The sequence below is a fragment of the Notolabrus celidotus genome, chromosome 5 (genome assembly GCF_009762535.1).
Source record: "Notolabrus celidotus isolate fNotCel1 chromosome 5, fNotCel1.pri, whole genome shotgun sequence".
NCBI classification, from domain to species: domain Eukaryota; kingdom Metazoa; phylum Chordata; class Actinopteri; order Labriformes; family Labridae; genus Notolabrus; species Notolabrus celidotus.
The window spans coordinates 12,126,746-12,150,518 of NC_048276.1; the positions used below are offsets into that span (position 1 = coordinate 12,126,746).

Sequence of the window (23,773 nt, forward strand, 5' to 3'; positions counted from 1 at the left end):
CTTCATCACAGTTTAATTCCTTTGAGAAAACTGGAATAACCTACAAGTTTTACTGGAAGATAAGACACCCTCCAAAATAAGCATTAGCTCTGACCCCCCTAATAGACTAAATGAATGGTTACAACGAGATGTAATATGTTCTACATCTTAAAAACGGACCTGTTTCAAAAAAAGGGGGGGGGGGGGGGATGTTCTGCTTACCGTGAGAGAAGACACTGAGCAGGAGTCCAATGATCATCATCCTGCCCGCTGACATTGGAGAGTTGGACAGTGAGAAACTCTTCCCCGGCTCTCTGCGGCTCACTGACCCGTCTCCCCGTGCCACATCCAGCCTCCTGCTCCTCTGCTGCGCTCGCGCGGACTGAGGCAGTTTGGAGGGTGCTAGTTCACAAAGTTGGTCAAACTGAACTGCGCGCACAACTGGAGCGATTCAAGTTCTCGCGATTTCTGTTGTCCCATTTAATTGTCGTAATCCTGGAAAATTGGTCCCCTGAAACCTATTGAACAGGAATCCAAAAAAAGCTTTCTCTGCACCAGCTGGTCCCAGTTAGACGGACTGCAGGCTCCGCGCGCGTGTCGCAGCTCCACAGTTGTCCAGACAGAGTGAGGATCAGAGCGCAGACTGCATGGCTGTTAAAGGCGCAATCTGATTGGCCAATGAAAAACCTGAATGTGCCGATGAGATGTTAAAAAATGTCCTGTTGGAGAAAAGAAGCTGTCAACTTCTTGCATCAACCTGATGGACAACACCAGGTGTGACCCTAAGATAAGGCTTTAAAGTCTTGTTTGGTTTGGAGTAGGTTTCATCTTCATACCATCAAAATAATTACAACTCACTCATTTCTTCAACTAAGAAAACTGTTTTTGTTATATTTATGTGTCGTTACAGCTCACTGTGTTTAAAGAAAATCCAATCTGAATAAATATTAATAATGGCATGACCTCCACATTGAACCCATAATAATGTTATAATGGGTTTTGTATCCAAACCAAGCTGCATTAGCTTTTCAGTTCAAAGCAGGCAGTCTGTCTCCATCTGGACGTTTCTGATTGGACTATGTTTGTGGTTTGAAGTATTGGTTCACTACCACCCTCCCACCACCCCCCTTAACAGGTGCCTTTATGAGCAGCTTAAATGTTAAATTAAAAATGTTCCCTCCTCTGACTTGAAACTAGTCTGCAGCCTTACCAACGTCTCCATTCATATCAGCTCACAGCAGAGCTGAGACTGTGAAATCTTCACTTGTTCCACTACTGCAGCTGACCTGTGTGAGTGTGTGAGAGGAGTGAGTAGAGGGGGAGACTGCAGGAAGACATACTAAAACCTGGAACAATGAGGTCTCCCTTTTTTTCCAATCTGAATATGCAAACAATGTTTTGGTTATTCAGATTATTGTCTGCAAAGACTGTCATCTAAAGTCCCTCTTTGGATTCTAACTCTAAACTGCTGAGTTAGGTAAACAAAACTTCTGTCTTTACAACCACTCTGAACTAATTATTCTAAGACAACTTAACTTAAGGGATATCAAAACTAGGCTATTTGATGTAACATTTCTCTAGCGTTCAAACTTATTTACGAAAATAAATAAACCTCCCACTGCTTTGTGGTGTGTTCACCAGAGAGGCGGCCAGGGGTTGCCAATCAGTTTTCTTAGGGCTGATGCCACCACTGGCCACCCCTCTGGAGCCATCCCAAATCCTTTGCTATGATTGGCTATTCACCTTGACCAGACCCATTAGCCAGCTTAAATTTATATTTGCTTGCAAGTGGGTCTGGAGCCGCTGTCATTCCATACAAGTTCCCACCAACTTCAGATACATCGGACCAATCATAGTCCTTTATTTAGAGATGGGGCGGGTTCTATAAGATGATGACACAGGAGCGCTGCTTCAGCCTTTTCGTAAACTACCAAAATGGCAGCTTCCATCGTAGGATGGTCCATTGTATTACATGAACTGGATGATGTATTTTCACTCAAACAGTTGTTAACAACAAATATTCTGCAGATCTGCACTACGTCACATGCTATGTTGCTCTAAATGGTTGAAGGTCTGTCCAATGGCTTCCAGAGGCACTTCTGCATGCAGCCGTTGCTAATGCCCCCTGGATAAAGGAACTGAATTGAATGGATCCAGACCCATTCACCAAAGTGATTTGGTCTAGTGATGCCAGGCTATAGTACTTTCATTGCATTTAAATGTAGCACATTTTCTTTTGTTTGTAGTTTAAATCATATAAAAACATTTTTTTCTGCTTTAATATGTGGCTTGACAAATATCGTCTTTCTGAGTCTTTTAAGAATATACTGTAGCTCAAAATATTTAACTGTTGCCTCTCTGTTGTTTTACTTGTATAGTTAAAAAAATATACACAGGACTAAAACATATATATGATACTTTAATGTCCACACTGAAAGAAGTTAAAGTGGACACTTAAATATTAAATACATTATAGTCATTTATGTGTTTAGGCAAACTCAGTTCATACAACCCCACATGAGCCAGTTCCACATTGCTACTGCTTCCAAGTAATACTGAACAAGAGTAAATTTAAAATCACAAAGTACACACCACTGAACTGTTGTCCTCACTCTAATTAAAAGACAGCAGAGGGATTAGTGGATTAATTTACACATCCTGTTCAACTGCATGCTCAAGTGGCAGTAAGAAGCACAAGTGGACGGTGACTGTCATTAAAATGCACATCCAACAGAGCTGAAACAACAAAGCAGTGCTTGTTATATGCACTGATAATTATCAGCTGTAACCATGACAGCATATACAGATCACTTACTCTGAGACTTAACAATCAGCTCCTGCTAAGGTTACTTCTATCATCAAAGAGTTAATAATATCAATTAGCATAACAAGTGAGTGAGATATCTGTTGCAACTTATTTTCTAGCCTTTTTTTTTTTAGCTGACTCAGCTTTTATTCACTCTTATCTCCTGACATCTTTTCGTTTTGGGTTGATGAATTGGTGTATGGCAGGATTTCTCAGAAGAGGTTTGGCTCTGACTTTATGGCATCACAGCAGCTCCTCCCTTTGGTCAACCCTAAGCATTACATTAGTCTGGCAAAAGTTACTACAAGTCACCCAAGCCAAATACCCTAATAGTCAGAGTTTATACCAACGACTGTGTGTTTACTGTTCAGACAGAGTTGTAATCAGAACAGTCTCATCTAAACTCTTTGTGGTCGCCAAGTTTAGCATAAGGGGCTATCAACAAGACCCCGGAGACCATTCAACAGCTGCCTCTTCTTAATGAGAAACATATTGTGCTTCAGGTTCAGTTGTTCAATGAGGCTTAAAATAAAACATAAGGAGTTTCATAAAGTGCCACAGGGGCCTCCGGTCTACTTAAACACGTTGTCACAATATCTAGTGTTACTGGGAGTAAACAATGAGCCATATCACCCCTTTAACCATCATTTTATAGAATAGATAGATAGATAGATAGATAGATAGATAGATAGATAGATAGATAGATAGATAGATAGATAGATAGATAGATAGAACACTGCGGCATGCAATATCAGCTGCTGCGAGCGGAAGAGAGCGTCCAACAGCTCCAAAACCCAGTGAACATCCCTGCACCATCATCTAATCAGACCTACACACACCACAGAGAGATACTAACCCTATTCTCTATTATTTAACATTGTAAACATCCTATTGTTTTCATTTGGTTTATAATTTAAATACATTGAATATAATATTTATCTTGAATAAGCTTTGATATTAATTGTTGTTGATTAATTTGTGATTGTATATATATAGTTTGATGTGATTTTGTTTATGCTTTGGCAATATTGTTTTAACTTTCATGCCAATAAATCTATTTGAATTTGAATTTGAATTTGAATTTAGATAGATAGATAGATAGTTAGATAGATAGATAGATAGATAGATAGATAGATAGATAGATAGATAGATAGATAGATAGAAATACATCTCTCTTTTAAATAGTTATCATTAGGAGCATTTCAAAATAATTCCCTAAGTTCATTTTTTCAAACTTCAATTATTGCAGTAGTATGCTTTCAGTTGTCGTTGTCACAGGTACAATGATCTCCTTTGAACCTTATTTGTAATGCATCGCCATTTGCAGCTGGTCTGTGAGTTATGTTCATATGTCTCGTGCCGCCCTCTAGTGGGACATTCACATCATTGATAACCTCAATGAATGAAAGTTTTATTTTATAATCTCGTCACACATGCAGCACTTGTTTTGTCATCATCCAAGATGGACGATGGATGGATTAGCTCCTGTAATAGAATCCTGGCTGTAGCATTGCTGCAGGTGCCTGCAGAGCAGGTGTAGACACGTGACCTAAGCTGCTCCAGAACATTTCTCAAGATTTATTCACAGACTAGATATTCAGAAACATCCAGGCTTTCAGGGAAGCGTAGTGACACATGTGGGGCTTGTGCATCACTTTTAAGCTGTCTACAACATCTCACAGGGGTAAAAGTAAAAGATTCAAGATTCAAGATTCAAGAAAGCTTTATTGCCAAGTGAGCTCGCACACACAAGGAATTTGACGTGGTGAATGGAACACTGATACTTAACGAGAGAGTGAGGACACAACAAGACAGTAATAAATACATAAATACATAAACCTAAACACAAATCAAAATATTCTAAATAAAAATAAAAATGCTATCTGTACAGAGAAAGGTATAGAAGTACTTTTTAAGACATGAAATAAGTTAAATTAGCCTAAGCCAGAGTGCATATGTAGTAATAATAAAATGTATTATGGAATAAAGTACAATATTGCACATGGTTGAGGTATTGCACCGGAAATCAAGTGGTAAAGCATGTTGTAATTCAGCAGAATGTCTGTCTTTGAAGCAATATACAAGATTTATATTTTACTTTAATTAAAGCCAGTTACATTGGCTGAGATCCGTCGAATGTACCCGTGTATGTTCCCTGTTATTAAGTTCATTCTGTCTCTGAAGTCCTTGACAGGCTGTGGTCAGGGCGACCCTTTGACTTTCCTTAAGAGTGACTTGGAGCCTGCATGGAGCACATATGTGTCACTACAAGGCCGCAGCGTTCATTGGTCCGTCGGGTGTTACTTTAGGCACGAGGCCAAATAAGAGCATGTCCACGCACTACCTGATTTTCTATCTAATTTTAGTTTGTGCACGTGTATTTTGTAATATAAGGAATCACTCGCCCACAGTATAGAAAAGTACGCAGCGTGACGTTGTTCCCCGTTAGCACAGGTTTTGATTGGTGAAACACCACGTGACGTGGAGGGATTGGCCAATGTCGTCACCGCGCAGTTCACGTTTTTTCTCGCGATCCAGTGTGTTATATAAATCAGTAACGCGGCTTCGCAATCGGCCATTTCGTCGGTGCAGGCCATCAGCTGTAGAGGGCAGCGGGGTTTATCAAGTACTGGTTTATCTGTAAAGGCACATCAAGAACAACTGCAACCATGAGTGACACAGCTATCTCCTTCGCCAAGGATTTCTTGGCCGGTGGCATCTCTGCTGCTATCTCCAAAACAGCCGTCGCCCCCATCGAGAGAGTGAAGCTTCTCCTTCAGGTAACATCTCCCGGAAGGTTCGCTAGTTTGTGTCATCTTAGCTAGCTGCCATTGATTAAAGTTTTTTGCGCATATCTGAGCCGGTTGCTATCACGCAGCCGCAGTTACAATGACTTACAAAGCTTAGTAGCATTGGTTCATACAAAGTCAATAAGAGTTTTCACGGGAATCACTTAAAAGATGTAAGGTCATCATGGGATGAGAAATGACCTACACTAGCTTACATGCTATCACTAGCTACGCACGTTAACCTTAGCTAGCGGAGCTAACAAAGGACAAACGTTTGCAGTGACATTGGAACATTGTGTACAAATTACCTCAACACCTTTAGAATTAATTCGCAGTTATTTTATTTAACAACTGTGAAAACAAGAGAAGCATTTCCAACACATCCACGTTATTACCGAGAATGATTTCCTGGTGTGGCTAATGTTCTCAGAGATGTTAGCTTCCTCCTGATGGAGGGCTGCACCGAGGCCCAGTGACAGTCACTCATAGCCGGGTCAACAAGTTTTACACCCTTTTCTGTTAAACCTGTATCACAGCATTGTGTTTGAACATCACCACGATGACCTGTGCCTCTTTTTACTGCATTTGTGTATTTTTCAGGTTAAGCTAGCTAATTTGGTCATTCATAAATGATCTGTAAATCAATCCAACATAGGAGCTGTTATCATTTGATTGCTTGTAATCATTGATGGGTCAATAAAAATGCTCCCCTACATAGCTTTTGCAGCAACTTTAACAGGTTAAACAGTCACCAAGGTCACAACAAGGAGACCTTGTGATTGACTCATGCTGAACACTTAATTGGCTTCCCTGTTTTAACCAAACTGTTTCTTTGCTTCTGCCTTTCTCTGAACTCCAGGTCCAGCATGCCAGCAAGCAGATCACCGCAGATATGCAGTACAAGGGTATCATGGACTGTGTTGTCCGTATCCCCAAGGAGCAGGGATTCCTCTCCTTCTGGAGAGGTAACCTGGCCAATGTCATCAGATATTTCCCAACCCAGGCCCTCAACTTCGCCTTCAAGGACAAATACAAGAAGATCTTCCTTGATGGCGTTGACAAGCGCACCCAGTTCTGGAGGTACTTCGCTGGTAACTTGGCCTCTGGTGGCGCCGCCGGAGCAACCTCCCTCTGTTTCGTGTACCCCCTTGATTTCGCCCGTACCCGTTTGGCCGCTGATGTGGGAAAAGCTGGAGCCGGAAGAGAGTTCAACGGTCTGGGAGACTGCCTGGTGAAAATTTTCAGGTCTGATGGTCTCAAGGGCTTGTACCAGGGCTTCAATGTGTCTGTCCAGGGCATCATCATCTACAGGGCTGCTTACTTTGGCATGTATGACACAGCTAAAGGTAAGTTGATTTTTACACTTGCACACTGGAACCACTGCAATGATCTTCAAGATGTGTTTTCTAAATTCTCTTTTTGTTTAACAGGTATGCTTCCAGACTCCAAGAAAAGCAGCATTCTGGTGAGCTGGATGATTGCACAGTCTGTGACAGCTGTTGCTGGTCTGACCTCATACCCCTTCGACACGGTCCGTAGACGTATGATGATGCAGTCCGGACGCAAAGGAGGTAAGTCTTTTGTGTTGATGGAAGCCTTAAAGGTGTCTTCACTGTTACTTTAATGCGCTTAATAGAAGTAAACGCTACCTAGAAACACAATCTAAATTCTGCGTTGTTCCTTCCTTCCTCAGCTGACATCATGTACACCGGGACCATCGACTGCTGGCGTAAGATTGCACGCGATGAGGGTGGCAAGGCTTTCTTCAAGGGAGCCTGGTCCAACGTGCTCAGAGGCATGGGCGGCGCCTTCGTGCTGGTGTTGTACGATGAGCTGAAGAAAGTCATCTAAATTGTCATTTTGTCACATCACTGTCCAATTTGGCTAAATGTAATAACTTTCCATTTCTATGGACTCTGCATTCTGCCTTATTTATGGGAACAAACTATAGTGTCGCCACTAGCTGTGGGCAAAGGCTGTACGTTGTGCATCTTTATGATTTTAAACGTTCCACACCCTCTTTACCAATGTCATTCCTGTTAAAGAAATCTGATACCTCCTCCTGTTATTCACTAGGTTTGTATGGTCCCAACTTGAATAAATCTATTCTGGGGAACAAACTAAACCATTGATGTCCACTGTCTCCTCCACTGTCACAGCATGACATTAGCACTCACTGGATAGTGGATTACTCCTGCTATATTTACTCACGATTATCTCTTCTTAGCCTTCCTGTTTGACCACGCTCACTACTGGGATTGTAGAGTAGAACACTTCAGTGTTCACCCCTTGAAAGAAGGCTTTACAGACTGCTGCTGATTGCAGACAGTGAAATTTATGCTTTAGTTTTATGTAACAACCCTGTTTAAGATTTGGTGTTGCTGTGATGCAGGTATAAACTATTGAGTAAACATTCAGTAACTCCTGGAAAAAGCAGCAGAGAAGAATAACTCAAAAAGACCTAAAATGTTTCTTTTCTACAAACCTTACATTGAAAATGTGCACCATGTTGCCCAGACAAATGTGAATGTATGTTGTCCTTAAATGTTTACGTCTTATGGGCCATAGTGCGATTTGCAACCCCATTATTTACCAGATGCAACAATGCAGAAACACTTCAGTAATTAAAAAAAATGAGCTCTTAGACTGAAGCATTTTTGGAAGTAACTATATATAAAACAGTCAGTGTTTGGTGGTGCATGCTGAATGGTTTTCCACCACAGTGAATGAACTGAAGTGTGTACCGGGCTGACCTCAACATGTTTGAACCAGAAAGATTACAAGCTGTCGTAGATAGCAGTGAATGGTTGGCTCAGGCTAGATAAATACTTCCTTTCAGAGTCTTATCTAGGGGAAGTGATTTTACATTCTCAATCAATAATCAGACACCCTTGCAAAGCAACTTCCACTTTCTGTCGAGTAATAGTGTCGTCACTTCCAGGCAGACTCCATGAACGTTTATATTAAAGCTGCTGTTGGTAGTCTTGATATAAACCTCAGTTTAAATGTCGACAGTACCCCTTTCACAGATTTTCTCTCACTCACCTCTGCTTCCGTAACCCTGCTCACAAAAGTTCGTTGTGTGTGTTCTATGAGGAAGAAGTGACTTCCCAGCCAATCAGGGCGACAGAGGGTCAGGGAGTAGCTCTGATTGGTCTGTGATGACGGGAACGAGGGTATTATAACATTGCTTGATACAAATGCATTTGAAAACAGAGATGTTAAGATAATCTCAAATTACTTCACTTACTGATGAGTTCTGATGGGCATTATGACATTTTCTTCAAACCCAGCAGAAAAAAAAGTAGTTTTTTACACCATTCCTACAAACAGCAGCTTTAACAGGCGTTTTACTCAAGGACAAAAGTTTGACAGCTAAACTTAGAGGGAGGTGACCCTCAAATAAGTTAGAAGACACTTCTGAGGTTAATGTTTTCCACTCGACTGAAACACTTTAGAACGACAGCAGGGGGAGCTAGTGGCAAACTATTGTAAAACTCCCACATGCTTGCTTTGCGCGTGCTAGAGGCCCCTCAATGAAGAGTGACTGAAGCTGAATCTGTCAGGTTACACTAGTCCAGGTGTAATCTCAGGTAACACTATTCCAGGTGTAATCTCAGGTATCACTATTCCAGGTGTAACCACGCAGTATGACTGTACAGTAATGTAACATAATGGGAGAACTGCTGCTTTTCTAATTGGTGATTCAAAGTTCACATTAATGCGCTTTATTGTTAAAGTTTGTTTGCATCTAAAGCTTTTTGTGCCTCATACCCTTGTACAAAAACACAAAATACAACACAATATGTCACTGTAACAAAATAAAACAGATTACTCATCATGTGGATGAATTAATAAGCAAACACATCGTCGTTATTAATGAGTAATTTAAATAATTTTGTCAACTGTCTCAAATTAATTGACCTCAAACTTTGCTGATTTGTGAGACACAGACATTCGCCAGTGTGGCCTGAATATATGATCAGGTACAAAGACCAAGATTAACTTGAACTTAATGAAAAATATGTGGTATATGAAAACAAATCATTTTGTTAATTAGGCTGCCAGTGTATTTTTCATTAACGTCAACAGTGTGGTTTTGGCCCCAATTTTTAAACTTGAAGGCAAAGAAAAATGAAATAGTCCGGAATAAAATAAATCGGGCAACTTTCAAAATATCATCTTTTTCCGCAGACAAGCTCTTTCTGAATTTATAAACACTTATAATTTATTCAACTAGATAAACCTCAGAAACCCATTGTCTAATTCAACCTGAATCCTGAAGACAATATAGAGATTTTTATATCTGGATTTTGTGCCTCTCGTCTGTGGTGTATTCATATTTTTAATTATGAAGAGTTCTAACATCAACACAGACTTTTTAAAAATCTGACATCAAAAATCAAATTAGAAACTAACACAAGTTCTCACACAAGGGAACGTATGTCAGTACTGAAGCTGTTTTTATTTGATTTTAACCCTCCTGTAATGTTCATTTCTCTGAAACAGCAATAATGTTCCTGGGTCAATTTGACCCGGGGCATATTCAATTTTCCAAAAGCTTCAGAACCCTAAAAAATCCCAATATATACGATGTCATTTTTAACTCCATTACTAACCATTTAAATCAAGATTTAGTCCATTGGTGTTCTTAAATTCTCACAGATCATGGTTCAATGAGGATAACTCACTAGGTTTTTTTAATTAAAATTCATGTTAAAACTTTTTTTAATGTATTTTGAAAGCCCTAAATATAAATACAATCATTTAACATGACATAGATTTTTGTTTATTTTATTTTAAATTTCTATTCTTTTTTATTTTTATGAAGTGATGTTGATAAATTAACACGACTCCACTTCTGTCACATGCTGCCCAGATTTTTATGCTGCATTTAGCTGGTTTGGAAGGCATATATTGCCTAAAATAGACTTTAAAAAGGGTCAATTTGACCCGCAACATAGCAGGAAGGTTAATCAGACTTGATCTCTACATGTACAGTTGTTTCAGATTAGCTGGAATTTAACTGAGGTGATCCAGTGTTCAGTATTTTTTTGTATGCGGTCTTATTGCTTAATCTTGCTGCATACAGTTGTATCTGGATCAAAGCTCATACTGATTCTAGCTGATGTGACAGTCTGTACATGCAGTTTGTAAATCAGTCTGATAATCATTTATGGCCTGCAGTACACAGCTGCGTGTGTTTCTGTACAGCAGGACCAACACAGGCTCAAGCTCATAGAAACTGATTTAAGTGCAGAGTTTACATGTTTGCTGCGTCCTCCCACGGTCCAAACCCTCCAGTGAGTGAAGAGGTTTTCACTCTTGATTTGCCTGTACAGTAGGTGTGAAGTGAAGTATGACTGTGATTGTTTATTAATCCTTGTTAGATTTGTAATGGACCGGCAGCTTGTCCAGGGTGTTTCCTGCCTTCTGCCCAATGCATTCTGGGATACAATCCAGCCCGTTGTTCAGGATCTGCAGGATGACATCCAACTGTATTTGGAATCAACACACGAGCAGTCTAATATTATTTATGGGCTTAATTTTAGCTTATACAGCTCATTTGTTTGATTGTACTCACTCCAAGAATATCTGTCTATGTTAGAGTGTGTTTTTATGCATTCATTGGATGTCCTTTTGTGTGTTTTGGCAGTGCAGTCATGTGAAAGGTCATGTGTGTGAAAGCTTTACTGCACCAACTTTACCCTTTAAGAGTCAAGAAGTTGCTTTCTCTATATATTTCTGGGCAGTATATCCCTGAGAAAAACCCAGAGCAGAGAGCAGAAAAATAAAACAGCAACAAGACTTTCTGTGAAGTACAGGAAAGTACTAGTTTTTATTCCTTCATAATCAAACTTCACAAACAGCTTGAACTTGTACAATACCTCAGAGAGTGAAAATTACAAAAAAAGTGCTGGTAACATTTACAAAAATCATCCTTACTTAGCAACAATCAGTTTATTCTTCCACACTTTTTTTAGTCTTTTGTATTAAGGCTTAATACTTCTGTATAAAGTATATGCAAGATAAGTCTTCACAGTTTTTCGAAAAAAGTCACAATATTATGTAACATAATGAAGCTTTTACGGCTATTTTCTTTATAATAACAAATACACATCACTGGTAAATATATGTGAAATACAGGGCTTATTGTAAAATGGCAAGTAATGATACTGTTTGCTGAGATAAATTGATTCCACACACTGTTATAGGAAAGTTTTGACATACCATTGCTATAACTGAAGGAGGAGGAAAAGAAAATGATAAGCATAAACACGTGTGAGATCGCCTCCAAACTTTGGCACATCCCATGAAACAATTTCACAAAATATGAGATTGTAATTTTGAAATCATACATATGGAAGAATAGCTAAACTGGCATAAAGTGAAAACATGCTGTGTAGTAAGGTGCTAAATCAGAGATATTACATTGCCAGCCTCTTTTTTTTTCTTTTCCCCCACATGGACTGACATGAATAAGGTGCATTTGTAAGACTCAAAGCATGTAGGCCTTTCTCAGATGTCAACAAAATATGTAATAAATACAGGTTTGCAAAAAACAACCTAAATTAATTTGACCAATAGTCTTGAGGCGACCTCATATACTCATGCGTTCCCATGGATTCAGAGACATGAATATCTCTACTGCAGATGTGTAACTCTCTAAAACTGTGGCATGTGAAAGTAAAAGCTGTATTGTATTCCTGGTATGTGTTATTTGCCTTTTTTTTTTTTTTTTTTTTTTACTTTACTGTATTTTTAACTGTTGAAACTGTGACAAACTTGATGTATAAGGAGATGGAATTGAAAAACTGAATGCGAAACTAAGCCAAGATATATTCACAAGATCCTCTAAGCTGCACTGGTTTACAGGTCAACAGATGAGAGCTCTAGCCCTAGACTTACCAATTTCACCCTCATGCATACTGTACGGTTAAAGTGACGCAACAAGCTTGCTTAAATAGTCTACATCACAAAAGCAATTTGGTTTTAGTGCAAACACAATTGGCTGGCTTCAGCTTCTCAATAATAACAAGCTCACCAAGGAGATTACAAGAAGGCACATACTTATGCTTCCTCTAACACGCAACATATTTAGACAAACCGCAACATCTTTCAACAACACCACAAAGCGGTGAAAAACAGGAAAAGCTACTACATCCAGATAAAATGGTGAAGTTTTGCTGTTTGTGAATTATTGGAGAAATTTTAACACGTATCCACTGAACAAAATAACGACTTTAAAGGTTGACAATTACTGCTGCTGTGAATGACCTTGTTGAAAAGGATGAAGTATGGTACATTTTGGTGGATTCTTAATGTATGTGGCCAATGACGCTGTGTTGAAACCACAAAAGGTGCATTTGGATTTTTTTTTTTCATTTTACTTTAAAGCATTTTTTTTTTTAAATGTAACACTCCCATTGAAAAAAAGTGACCAAATGCAGAGAAGACGAGTGTTATTAAGGGGAAAGGTGTGACTGCTGGGTGCATCTTTTGGTATTTGTGTATTATCTTTGAATACTTCATGATGAAGACAATTTGACTGGTGGGAAAAATGAATTCCTTCCCTCATACATCCCGTCTCTCAATTTTCAGATCTGCAAGAGCTGCTTGATTTGTCCAAAACAATCACAGGAGGAAACAACAGTTTTAATGCCCCTCAAATCTGGACACTAATACTCGGGGTAGTGCTGGGTAAAAAAAAACAAAAAACAACAACAATAATAACAAGGTGTGGATGTCATGTGCATTTAAAAAGGTGACTGATTCTGTACCTTTAATACAAAACAACAAATCAAGAAGAGTCAAATATACCAGTTACTCAGCATTACAACGGTGCGAGACTACGATCACATACTATGGTATAAAAATGTGTTGAGTGAATTATATTGCTTTTTGATAGGAGACGACCAAAATAAGTCTAGTGCAAATCTCTTTTCTGGTTTGAGAAGTGGTGTTTGGTGTAATGAGACTCGACTGTCAATATCTGCTCGACCATAGCAAGAACACACCAGCTGATTTTTAGAACTGGATAGCTGTCAAGTGGTATCCCTTTACGACTTTTCTGGCTAATTTAATCAGAACAGAAAAATAAAATCTGTCACCATCTGATGCGACTATTTAGAAGGAATCCTCAATAAATATTTCCTATAATATAAAACCCACCACCCAATTAATACAATAACCCAGCACAAAGGAAATGTTTGAACTCCTTACATCTAAACGACTGCTATTTTTAAGCGGGAGGATGGCGGCCATTTTTTAGTCATCCGCCCCTGTACAGCTGGGAGGATGTGCTTTCTGTGTGTAAGCTCATATCTGTGCTAACTGGTGTCGTCTGTGCAGTTATGTCTGTCAAATACATCTCTCAACTTGGAAATGTTGAAAAACTCACTCCAGTCCAGTGTTTGACAAATCATATTATAAAAACGTCCTTGCACATACATTTTTAAAAAAGAAAGAAAAAAACTTTATCCCCTATTTCAAAACAGCAGTCAATACATTTCAAACAAGCTTGTTTCATAACAATAATAATAATAATAATAGTAATAATAATAATAATAATAATAATAATAATAATAAAATACAAACCAACTTGGAGCATAAATTATCAAAAACAAACTGAAAACACATTACTGCAGCATATATTTCAGGGTTTGCTTAGTTGTGATGTTAACTACCTTTACTACAACAGCTCCACTTCTGCCAAGTTCAGAACTATATAGAAGTCTTTTTTTTTTTTAAGGGAACTAATAAAATATCAAGCTAACGTAGGCCAACAAAAATAAAAGCCTAACAAAATATACACATATTTATAAGCACATCTCATAGTTCAACTCAAGTGCATGTGTACAAAAGCATCTACATACAAGATATGGCAGCAAAAAGCCCCAACGCCAGATGAAAAATAAAACCTAAGCTGCTTTGATTAGGACACAAATAATGTCTGATTTGTTCTGTCAATGTTTGAGAAAATTGTGGTTTCACTTCAGGTACAAAACATCGCCCGAATTACAGTAATTCAATTTCCTATTTTGAACACAAAGGATGAATACAAATACAGCAGATTTGCCTGGAATTAGAGCTTACAGTAATAAAATATTGTCAAATTTTGCCAAATGGTTTACATTCTGCTTACAGATGATGTGTTGTTATTATAAAAATATATCATCTTGTTATCACTGTTCATAGGTGATATTGAAATCCATGTTACAGTTTGGTTTGGATTGATTTTCATCTTGCTGTGATGGCTGGCTCTGATGCTTTGTGTTTTCAGTGAACGTTGAAAGACTTTTGAGAACCTCAGCAAGTCCTGACTGAAACTGCTGAAAGTATCATTATTCTCTTCCCTCTTTTTTGGCTTCAAAAACAACCTACAAATATGTGCAAACTTAACATCTTGGTCCATCTCAAGTATAAATGGCTAAGTGTACTCTAGGTCACAATGTCAGATTAGTATGTCAGGGACAGCCTTAAAATGTCACATGGTGCCAGTATTGAAGAAAACTGCAGGAACAAAACTATCCAGATGTGATGTGTGAAGGTGAACAGGTTTACACTGATTTACTAAATGTGTGTACTGAAGACATAACTGATGATTACTGAGTATGATTTTTTATGAGAGAGAAACGATGCAACATTTACAATCGTGTACATGTTTCAACATGCCGGAGTTTACATCACAGCTACGGTGTCCAATTTCATTTTTATATTTTGTTGCATTTCTTATAAAAAAAGGTCTATTTTGGTCTACATTAGGCAAATTAACACAAGCACAAAACTATGAACAACTGATCACGTGACAAACACACTGATGCGTTTTCACAAGCACCCTGCAATGAGAAGAAAAACTAAGAAAACCTCAAAAACAAAAGAAAACTGTAGCAATCTAGCCCCAGAGCAGGAACCCCACACACTTAGAAAACTTAAATTATCTTAACCCTTCTTTGGTTTGTGAACACAAACATTGTCTATTAAAGTTTTTTTTGTCTGTTTTTTTTTGTATTTGACCTCTACTGATTAGCATGGCCCCCATGTTACAAATTTACCGCCACCAGCAGCTCCAAAAGGAACATTACAGTGATTTTCAGTCTAAGTCTGCATGTCAGTTATGGCAGAAACATGCTGGCTGAGACAGTGACTAACATCCTGGTGAAGAAGAAGAAGGAGAAGGAGAAGAAGAAGAAGAAGAAGAAGAAGAAGAAGAAGAAGAAGAAGAAGAAGAAGAAGAAGAAGAAGAAGAAGAAGAAGAAGAAGAAGAAGAAGAAGAAGAAGAAGAAGAAGAAGAGCGTTGACTTCTTTATTTTCAATTTGACATCTCTGCACTATAAAAAAAGAGACCTACAGGGTTAGCATAGAGCGTGTTGTCTATAGAACCAGGCCACACATGCATAAGCTGCAATTAAAGCTTATGAAGCCTGTTATCTTGTGGTGAAATTTAAATAAAGATCAAATCTAAATTGACAGGAAACACATCTACATGAGGGAAATGTAACTTCTGAATAAACTTTGATGTGATGGGAATTGTTTGCTACGACATAACAAATATCCAACAGATTTGTAAAAGGACGAGGCGCTGGAAGTCCTACTTCATGATAGGTTAGTAAAAGGTGGAAAACGAGTGCCAGATTAGGAGTTGGAATGCTCTGGACTTAAACAGGAATGATTTTTTTTAGTTACACTGCTGCACACTTTTTAACTAATCGTCTCATTGAGTAGGACCACGCTGAAAAAGAGACTACAGAACACAAAGGGGCTCAATGTTTAGTCTTTAGAGCCTCAGTCTCTTAACAACTGAGATAAAAAAAATGATACAGAAAGACTGTTATCAGGGGACACTCAAAACATAGTTTGTGCTCCATCAAAAACAAAGCCTCCCCCCACAACTCTGCAGGAGGAGGCTGTGTAGATGAGACTGCATGCTTCATGTGGACTGATGGATTCCTGATAATGACACTTAACTAGAACCATATCAGGGAAGTGAAAGAACTGCATGATCGGAGAAAGTAGTAATAAATTCTAGATGTGGTTTTAGCTTAGCTTAGCTGTGTCGTGCTTTAAAATCTGAACAGCTGCTTCTCTGTGTGTGTAGAGCTCAAAATGAAAACAGAGTCTGCAAGTTTGACTGTACGATCTGAACAGATGCTGTTTGTGTGTGATAGTTGGATGACAGGGACTAGCTATATCGCATTGCCTATAATATTAATGCTTCATTTGATCTTTAAATGTATATGAAACTAAGCCTTCAAAATGTGGTTTTGTAATCATAGCTGTTTTCTCCTATTTATTGAAACTATGTTTTATGGAGGATTTAAAGATTCAAAATAAAGGCAACCACTTGCTTTTGGTATAACATATGTTTTGTTTTAATATATTATGTTTATATGATAGATTTTACAGAAGCTTTTAAAGGTTTTATTGTTCCATTTTATTCCTTGTTCTCACATCAAATTTAACAATAGGGGTATAATTTAAAAAGTGTCTTTTTTTACCCCCAAATTTGGCACAGTAACTAGGCTGGGGAAGGTTAGAGAGAAAACTGTGGTAATTAGTCCACAGGGGACCGAATAATCAGCCATCCCAAAACCTTTTATCTCGCAGCCACTCGTCCTGAAACTTGATTATTGTTTATTTCTACTCTATTATCACCTACTTTTATTTCCATGTGGTTAAACCAAACACTTAAACACTTGTCTTCGTAGCCAAACTTCTAATTTCTTAATCTCAATCAGCTTCCAGGTAGTTAAAAAAATCTACTGTCTGTCGAACATTCAATGACCAGTTTCTTTTTTAAAGGTTGCTCGTTGCTCTCCCTTTACTAATTAAGACTGTATGTAAGCATAAAGGTGACTAGATAAGATAAAGCTTTAATGATCGCTGTGAGGATATCAGGCAGAGTCTGCTATCAAGGTCAAAGTAAGCATTATGTACTTTGTAAGGACCCGTTGAATCAGATGGCAGTTCCTGCAGCCTGCAAGGATTATATTCTTCTCCTACGTCACAGGTCAGTGGAGGAAACCACTGACATCTTTATTATAGATTTTATTATAGTTCTTTTTTTATGTTGTAAATATTGCCACCAGAGAAATTATATTATTCACCAGCACGAATAAAGAACACTTCAAATATTCGATGATTGAGGCAGGTTGAATGTGGCTCCCTCTGCTGTTAATAAAGTGCCACTGCCCTTGTTCTCAGCAGACATACAGTACAGTACAGCATATGGCTCGTTTGCAAATAGCAAAAAAATGGCATGTGTAAAGACCGCCAAAAAGCCATGAAAGAGAGCAACCTGAAAGAAAGAAGAATTGGTTTCATCAATTTTTAAATGTCTTATTTCTTTCTAAGTACAATCTGAAATGACTAAATCTATTAGTATATTTCATTTAGACGGTAAAACGTGACTGTATTTTATATCTTTGAATCCTCCGAGCTGTATAGATGTTAGATGAAAAAATAAAACTCACAGATGTAGCTTTTACTGTATATGAATAGACGATTTCAGGTATTTTAAAGGGTTCTCTAGGATGCACTCACAACCGGCAGGTCTTAGCAGTAATAGTATAAATAGTTTATTTATTATAGACCATTGTGTATATACTGTATCTGTGCAATGTAGGAGAGAAAAACTATGAATATTCTGTATAGTTGCTGTATGTACTGATAGGCACTTGATAGGCATATTCCCTATATCCCACAAGGTTCTGTATACTCTAGCTGCAATTCTGTATTATCAAACTATTTGAGAATGTATTCTTCATCTGTGTGGAGGTGGTGATAGTTAAATATATATAGTCTATTTGTAAGATATTTCACTCTTATGTGTACTGTAGAAGGCCAAAGATGCAGTAAAGTATTATCTGACTGGTGTTTTCTGTATTCTACTCATAACTTTGTGACTTTCTTCAAGCTTTAAATAAAAAAATCTGACTTTGAATGTGTGGAGATAGACTGAAAGACAAACAGGAAGACAGACGCATGCTTATCAGAATAAAATGAACCTGTTCCGTACTCAACATGACCCTCACCATTACTTTTTTTTTTAAACCATTTCCTTGTTTTCATCTCAATGCAAAGCATATAAGCATATATAGTACAATGTGAAATATGACTCAATAACTGACTATCCTTTATCCAGCTGCGTGAAGCTATGTATGTATGTATAAACAACAGCACTATGATCACCATAACAAAAAGCAGGAGGAAGCCTGAAATAAAGAAGTATAATGGTGAATTAAACATACTGCAAGAAGGACAACAATGTACTGTAGACCCTGTGTCTCTACGCTAAGATAAACAAAACATGAACAGTAATATATTTGAAACACAACACAAACAGCTGCAGGCTCAAGGCTATTATCTACGATTCAATATGTTTTGTTCTGGAAAATATGCAAACACTTTGCAAACATAAAGTCTAGACTTTTATTCTCTTAAACTAACAACTAGAAGAAGCACGATTGAGAGAAGGACTTATTTTCTGGATAATGTTGCGACTTTTCAACAAGTTTGAAACCGACTTTCTGCAACACTGAGAGAGAAAAGAGAATTAAGCACCACCACGATTAGCTGAAGCAGTATAAGGAATATATAACTATGGACAGTGAAGAGCATGTGATGCCAATGCAACAGGAGGAAGAAGCCTGGGTATGCTATAGCACGTAAATGACAAACTGGAGAGAAGGTTTCCGTTCCTTCTCTGAGCCTGGTCTGCTATCAAACACCTTATGATACAAGAAGTCAACTGACAATGGGACGAGTTATTAGCCCTCATCCAGATAACGTTGAGATTGGCTACTTTTGTTATTCCAACAAAATAAAAATAAAAAGATCAAGAAACGACTGATAGTGTAATTCTGAAATCAAATATTTCAATGAACCAACATCAAGCTACTTAACCTACTATTTAGACCAATGATACCACAAAGCTGGTTGTACTCATCTAGCTACAGTCAATAGTGCATTTGATATATGTGTTTACACAAAATATGTAAAATTTAGGTGCCATAAAGGAATGCTAGATCACTGAATACAAACATTACACTGAAACGATTCAATTAACGTGTCTGCCTCTGCTTTCAAAGAAGTGATGATGTTAGATTGGCAGTGTTTAACTCGGTACTGAACAGACAACAAACACCAACACCATGAGCTGTGTGCCGTACGTGTGGCAGTACTGTTGGAAAAGAGATCTCGGCAGTTGCTTACATATTCTATTTAGTGCATTGTCTGTTAAGGCATAAGATTACCCTCCACGTGCTGTGTAGAGACAAATATAGCACTAGCATGCAGCAATATTGCCATCCTGGCAACAACAGCTACAAACAGAAACCATACACTTTAGGCTTATATGCACACCATAGGACACAGGCCCAATCAAATGTTTAATAATGTGCTACTTTTACTGCGGACAAACCTCACGCTGTTACGCATGTGTGGTCAATATCTATGTTTTTAGCTCAGGGAAAACTGAAGCACAGCCTTCCCTTCAGCTAACTCAACAAGGATCTGTAATTTAGTAGCAGTTGAAAAAAAATTGAAGCATCCAAATGCTGGACATAACTCCTTCACACTGGTACACTGCAGTCAACAGTGTCAACCGTGGCTCGAGCCAAGTCTCAGAACAAACGCCACAGGTGCCTTATTAGCCCAAAAGGTTTGGAGAACTGCTTCTCATAGTACCTGCGTTGCATATTGCGAAGGAAGCCCTACAGTTCAGATATTCCACTTATCAACAGCTTGATTAGGCTATATACCAAACACACAAACACTCACTGACGCACAAACACTAAGGAAGGGACACAACTGTGTACAACTGATGCACAGATATCAAAGAAGCTGCATTCCATCACCTCCCCACACCTTAAAACCCACACAAAGTTGTTCTAGGACACACATATCATTTATGTTACACACACACACACACACTATAAATGTATTATTAATCATATAGTAATAGTTATTATTAGAACCTCCGCCTGACGGAGCTGTGTTTATTACTGTTGTTGTTTCACTGTTAATGTTGTTTGGCTTGGATGTTCTTGTTTGTTTCTAAAGAAATGCAATCAAATGACTTTTATAGGGAGCTGACTCCATAAAAGAATGAATTCAAAGGTTTCAAAACATAGATGAGCACACATAATGGTACATTTTTAAATAAAAATAAATGCTTGCATTAACACGGCACGAGAATATACTGTAGGTAACTGCAAGCAATAACAAAAGCCAAGAACCGCTGATTTACTTAATGAATAAATTGAAACAAAGCTATTCTATTACATGTGAACTCTACAACCAAATGTTAGATTTAAAAAAAATCTTTTCTAAAACTATTATATCTCTGTTAACAGTAGTGCACTTATTGGTTTAAGCAGTGCAACATATATGCAAGAAAATAATGCAGTCCACTTATCAAGATTTTAAAAAATGTATTTTTTTTTCCTTTGAAATTGAATAACAGAAAATCATAGAAGTTCATTTAAGGAAAATGATTAAATATTAAGCACAGGCATTTTAAGAAAATGTGCAAAATAGCACTTTTTTTTTTTTTTTACCTACAGCAGGTCTTCTTAAGACCGCTGTATGCAGTTATTCTTTTAATGATACAACTACGAAAGTTTTTGCTCACTTACATGAGCAAACCCTTCAGGATTGCAGTTGCAGGCATTTGCATGTGTGTTTGTGTGTGTGTGTCCTATTTCGAGTAGAAAGCAATTACAAAACAATTCAAATATCAGAAATAAGTCTTAAGTGATGTGATGTGTGGATGACAACTTGCGCACACTAGCTTCCAAAATCTATTCTGTACATGCTGTGTCTGGGTTGTTGTTTTTTTTTTTTTTGAAAAATCAGGAATGTATACTATCGTGTAGAAAGTCCATCTGAACGTGTGGTACATCAGGAAACAGTGTGATTTCAATGGAGCTACTGGTTTTGCTTTGAAGCTAATTTTTCTTTCATAGCGTTGCAGGCCATCTGAGCCTTTAGAGAGGGCAAACACATGAAGAGTGATGCGGTTAGCTCCCAAGTGCTCAGAAAGCTGTGCAACACTACTGAACGGGTTATACAGGGGCTCGAGGATGAGTGTGATAACTATTCCAATGTCAATTTGATTAAAATTAAACCCCTCCCTCTTAAACACTCTTCCAGATTTAACCCCCCCCCCCCCAACTAGGTATTATTATTTGATTATCAATTTGATGTCAAACCATGTGTAGGCTACTCAATAACAACAATATTGGAAGTGACAAATTATTATTTTTAATCTGGATCCCATAACAGTCAGGTGCAAGTTGAAGAGCAGCAATAATGAAGGAGAGAGTTTAGTCGCATATGCCAGCCTGCCATAACTGTGAGAATGTGAAAGGCTTTTTTTTTTAAAGAAAACAAAAACATCAGCAAAAGAATCTTTCTTTTTTTCTCATGTTTTGAAATGGAAGAGGTCTACTAGCCTTAACAGTCTTTTAAAATATTAGTGGCAGTGTATGCAAATGAGTTAAACTCCAAACTTCAGAAAAAAAGAAACATGTTTTTGCTCAAATACTGTCTCATCAACACACCCTAATTTAGTAAACTGAAGCATCAAAATGCATGGAGAGCAATTACAAAACATGAGAAATGTCCGTCTCTGTCACAACTGACAGGAAGTCACATTTCAGGTAAATGATTGAGATTGGTACCTTGACAACAGCTGCATTATAATCCCTTAATACCATAGGAATAAATAAAACCCACCATCAAATTAACTACTCTCCTTTTTTATTTTACAGAAGAAGGCAATCTTGTGACCGTCAGTATTTTTTTAGAGGGAACATGTAGCCCGACCCCAGATGACTTTTTGTTATTGTTGTAAATTATACCACAGTAAGCTTGGACATCTATAGTTTCCAAACTGGTCAGTATGGGTTCACAACTGCCATGATTAATTTTTTTCATGGCAAAGTACACACACACACACACACACACACACACACACACATACACACACACACACACACACACACACATGCACACGCACACCTACACGCACACACACACTCGCACACACACGGACACGGACACGGACATGAGACGGACACATTCAAATACACAAATGCTCAACATATATGCACATGTATAATCGTTCAGACAAACCTACACTAAAGGTGTGTTTGTGTGTATGTGTTTCTTTCGTAGGCCTTTCGGTAGTGTTCAACACATAAATCAGTATTTTTAGGAAAGCATACATTTAGAGGCCTGTAGTTAGGATCCATCCAGTAGATCAATATCAAACTACTAAGCCTTAAGGCCACCATCTTTTTTTCTTTTAGGATAACAGAAAAAAAATCTTTTTTGGGAAACTTAATGTGCCAGTGTCTATACTCATTACTCTTCATACCTCAAAACAAGAAAAGGAAAATCTAGTGCCATTTATTTGTCATTCTTTTTGAAAGAAGTTTATCTATTAGTACTTATCCATCAGAGACATGCATTCGCATGTGGTCATTGAAGTGCTCCCTTTGGTCGAACTTGGCAGGGCAGACGGAGCACACGTAGGTGGTCCCTTCTTGGCAGCTCGCTTCTGCGGCTACACCCACTCCCGTTCCAACCCCGGCCCCTACTCCAGCACCTCCGCTCACCGGCATGGCGAGGGCCACCACTCCGGCTCCGGGCTCGGGGACAGCCATCGGCATGGGAATGGAGACGGGGCCTGGGGTGACGGCGCTCCCAGACAGCCCTGTGATGGCGCTGCCTGTGCTGTGCAGGGCCATATGGCGCTCCAGCAGGGTCTTGTGTGAGAACTTCTTCTTGCAGATGTAGCACTCATAGGACTTCTCTCCACGGTGCAGCCGCATGTGGACATTAAGAGAGCTCTTCTGGGTGAAGCGCTTGTTGCAGATGCTGCACTGGTAGGCCCGCACCCCTGTGTGTGTCACCATGTGTTTGATTAAGTAATCCTTCAGGGAGAATGAGCGCCAGCAGATGCTGCACTGATGAGGCTTCTCACCTGGATGTTCATGCAAGACAAAAGCATTAAAAAAGAAGAGACACATTTTAAGAATTAGGTTTACAAGATATAGAAAAATGTGTGCAGCAGCATTAGACGCCTGAAGCCAGCAGTGTTACTTTTCTAGTACAGGAACAAACCTCAGGCTAGAATTATTCAAGCCTGTATTAACTCTGTGATGATGTTCATTCCACTAGAAGCTACAAC

At 38.4% G+C, this 23,773-nt stretch overlaps 2 protein-coding genes across 6 annotated transcripts in view; one reads left to right on the forward strand and one right to left on the reverse strand.

The window, feature by feature from the left end:
- Positions 1-5,352: 5,352 nt before the first annotated feature.
- On the forward strand, positions 5,353-7,699 carry LOC117812568 (ADP/ATP translocase 2). Its single transcript, XM_034683426.1, has 4 exons — positions 5,353-5,565; positions 6,434-6,920; positions 7,005-7,145; positions 7,268-7,699. Exons 1-4 carry the CDS (start codon positions 5,455-5,457, stop codon positions 7,423-7,425), a joined length of 897 nt encoding a protein of 298 aa, XP_034539317.1. The 5' UTR covers positions 5,353-5,454; the 3' UTR covers positions 7,426-7,699.
- Positions 7,700-11,383: 3,684 nt separating this feature from the next.
- zbtb20 (zinc finger and BTB domain containing 20) overlaps positions 11,384-23,773 on the reverse strand; it is a 40,003-nt gene continuing 27,613 nt past the window's right edge. For all 5 annotated transcript variants that reach the window (XM_034683430.1, XM_034683429.1, XM_034683428.1 and 2 more), the window contains one exon: positions 11,384-23,566. In XM_034683430.1, coding sequence (XP_034539321.1) covers positions 23,031-23,566 — 536 coding nt within the window. In that variant the 3' untranslated portion in view covers positions 11,384-23,030. The remainder of the gene's footprint in view (positions 23,567-23,773) is intronic.

Bases quoted from the DNA above. Each gene is read 5' to 3' on its own strand.
- LOC117812568 (XM_034683426.1), top strand. From the start codon at position 5,455: ATGAGTGACACAGCTATCTCCTTCGCCAAGGATTTCTTGGCCGGTGGC. The intron at 6,921-7,004 runs GTAAGTTGATTT...TTTGTTTAACAG, and splicing joins CATGTATGACACAGCTAAAG to GTATGCTTCCAGACTCCAAG. The intron at 7,146-7,267 runs GTAAGTCTTTTG...TTCCTTCCTCAG, and splicing joins GCAGTCCGGACGCAAAGGAG to CTGACATCATGTACACCGGG.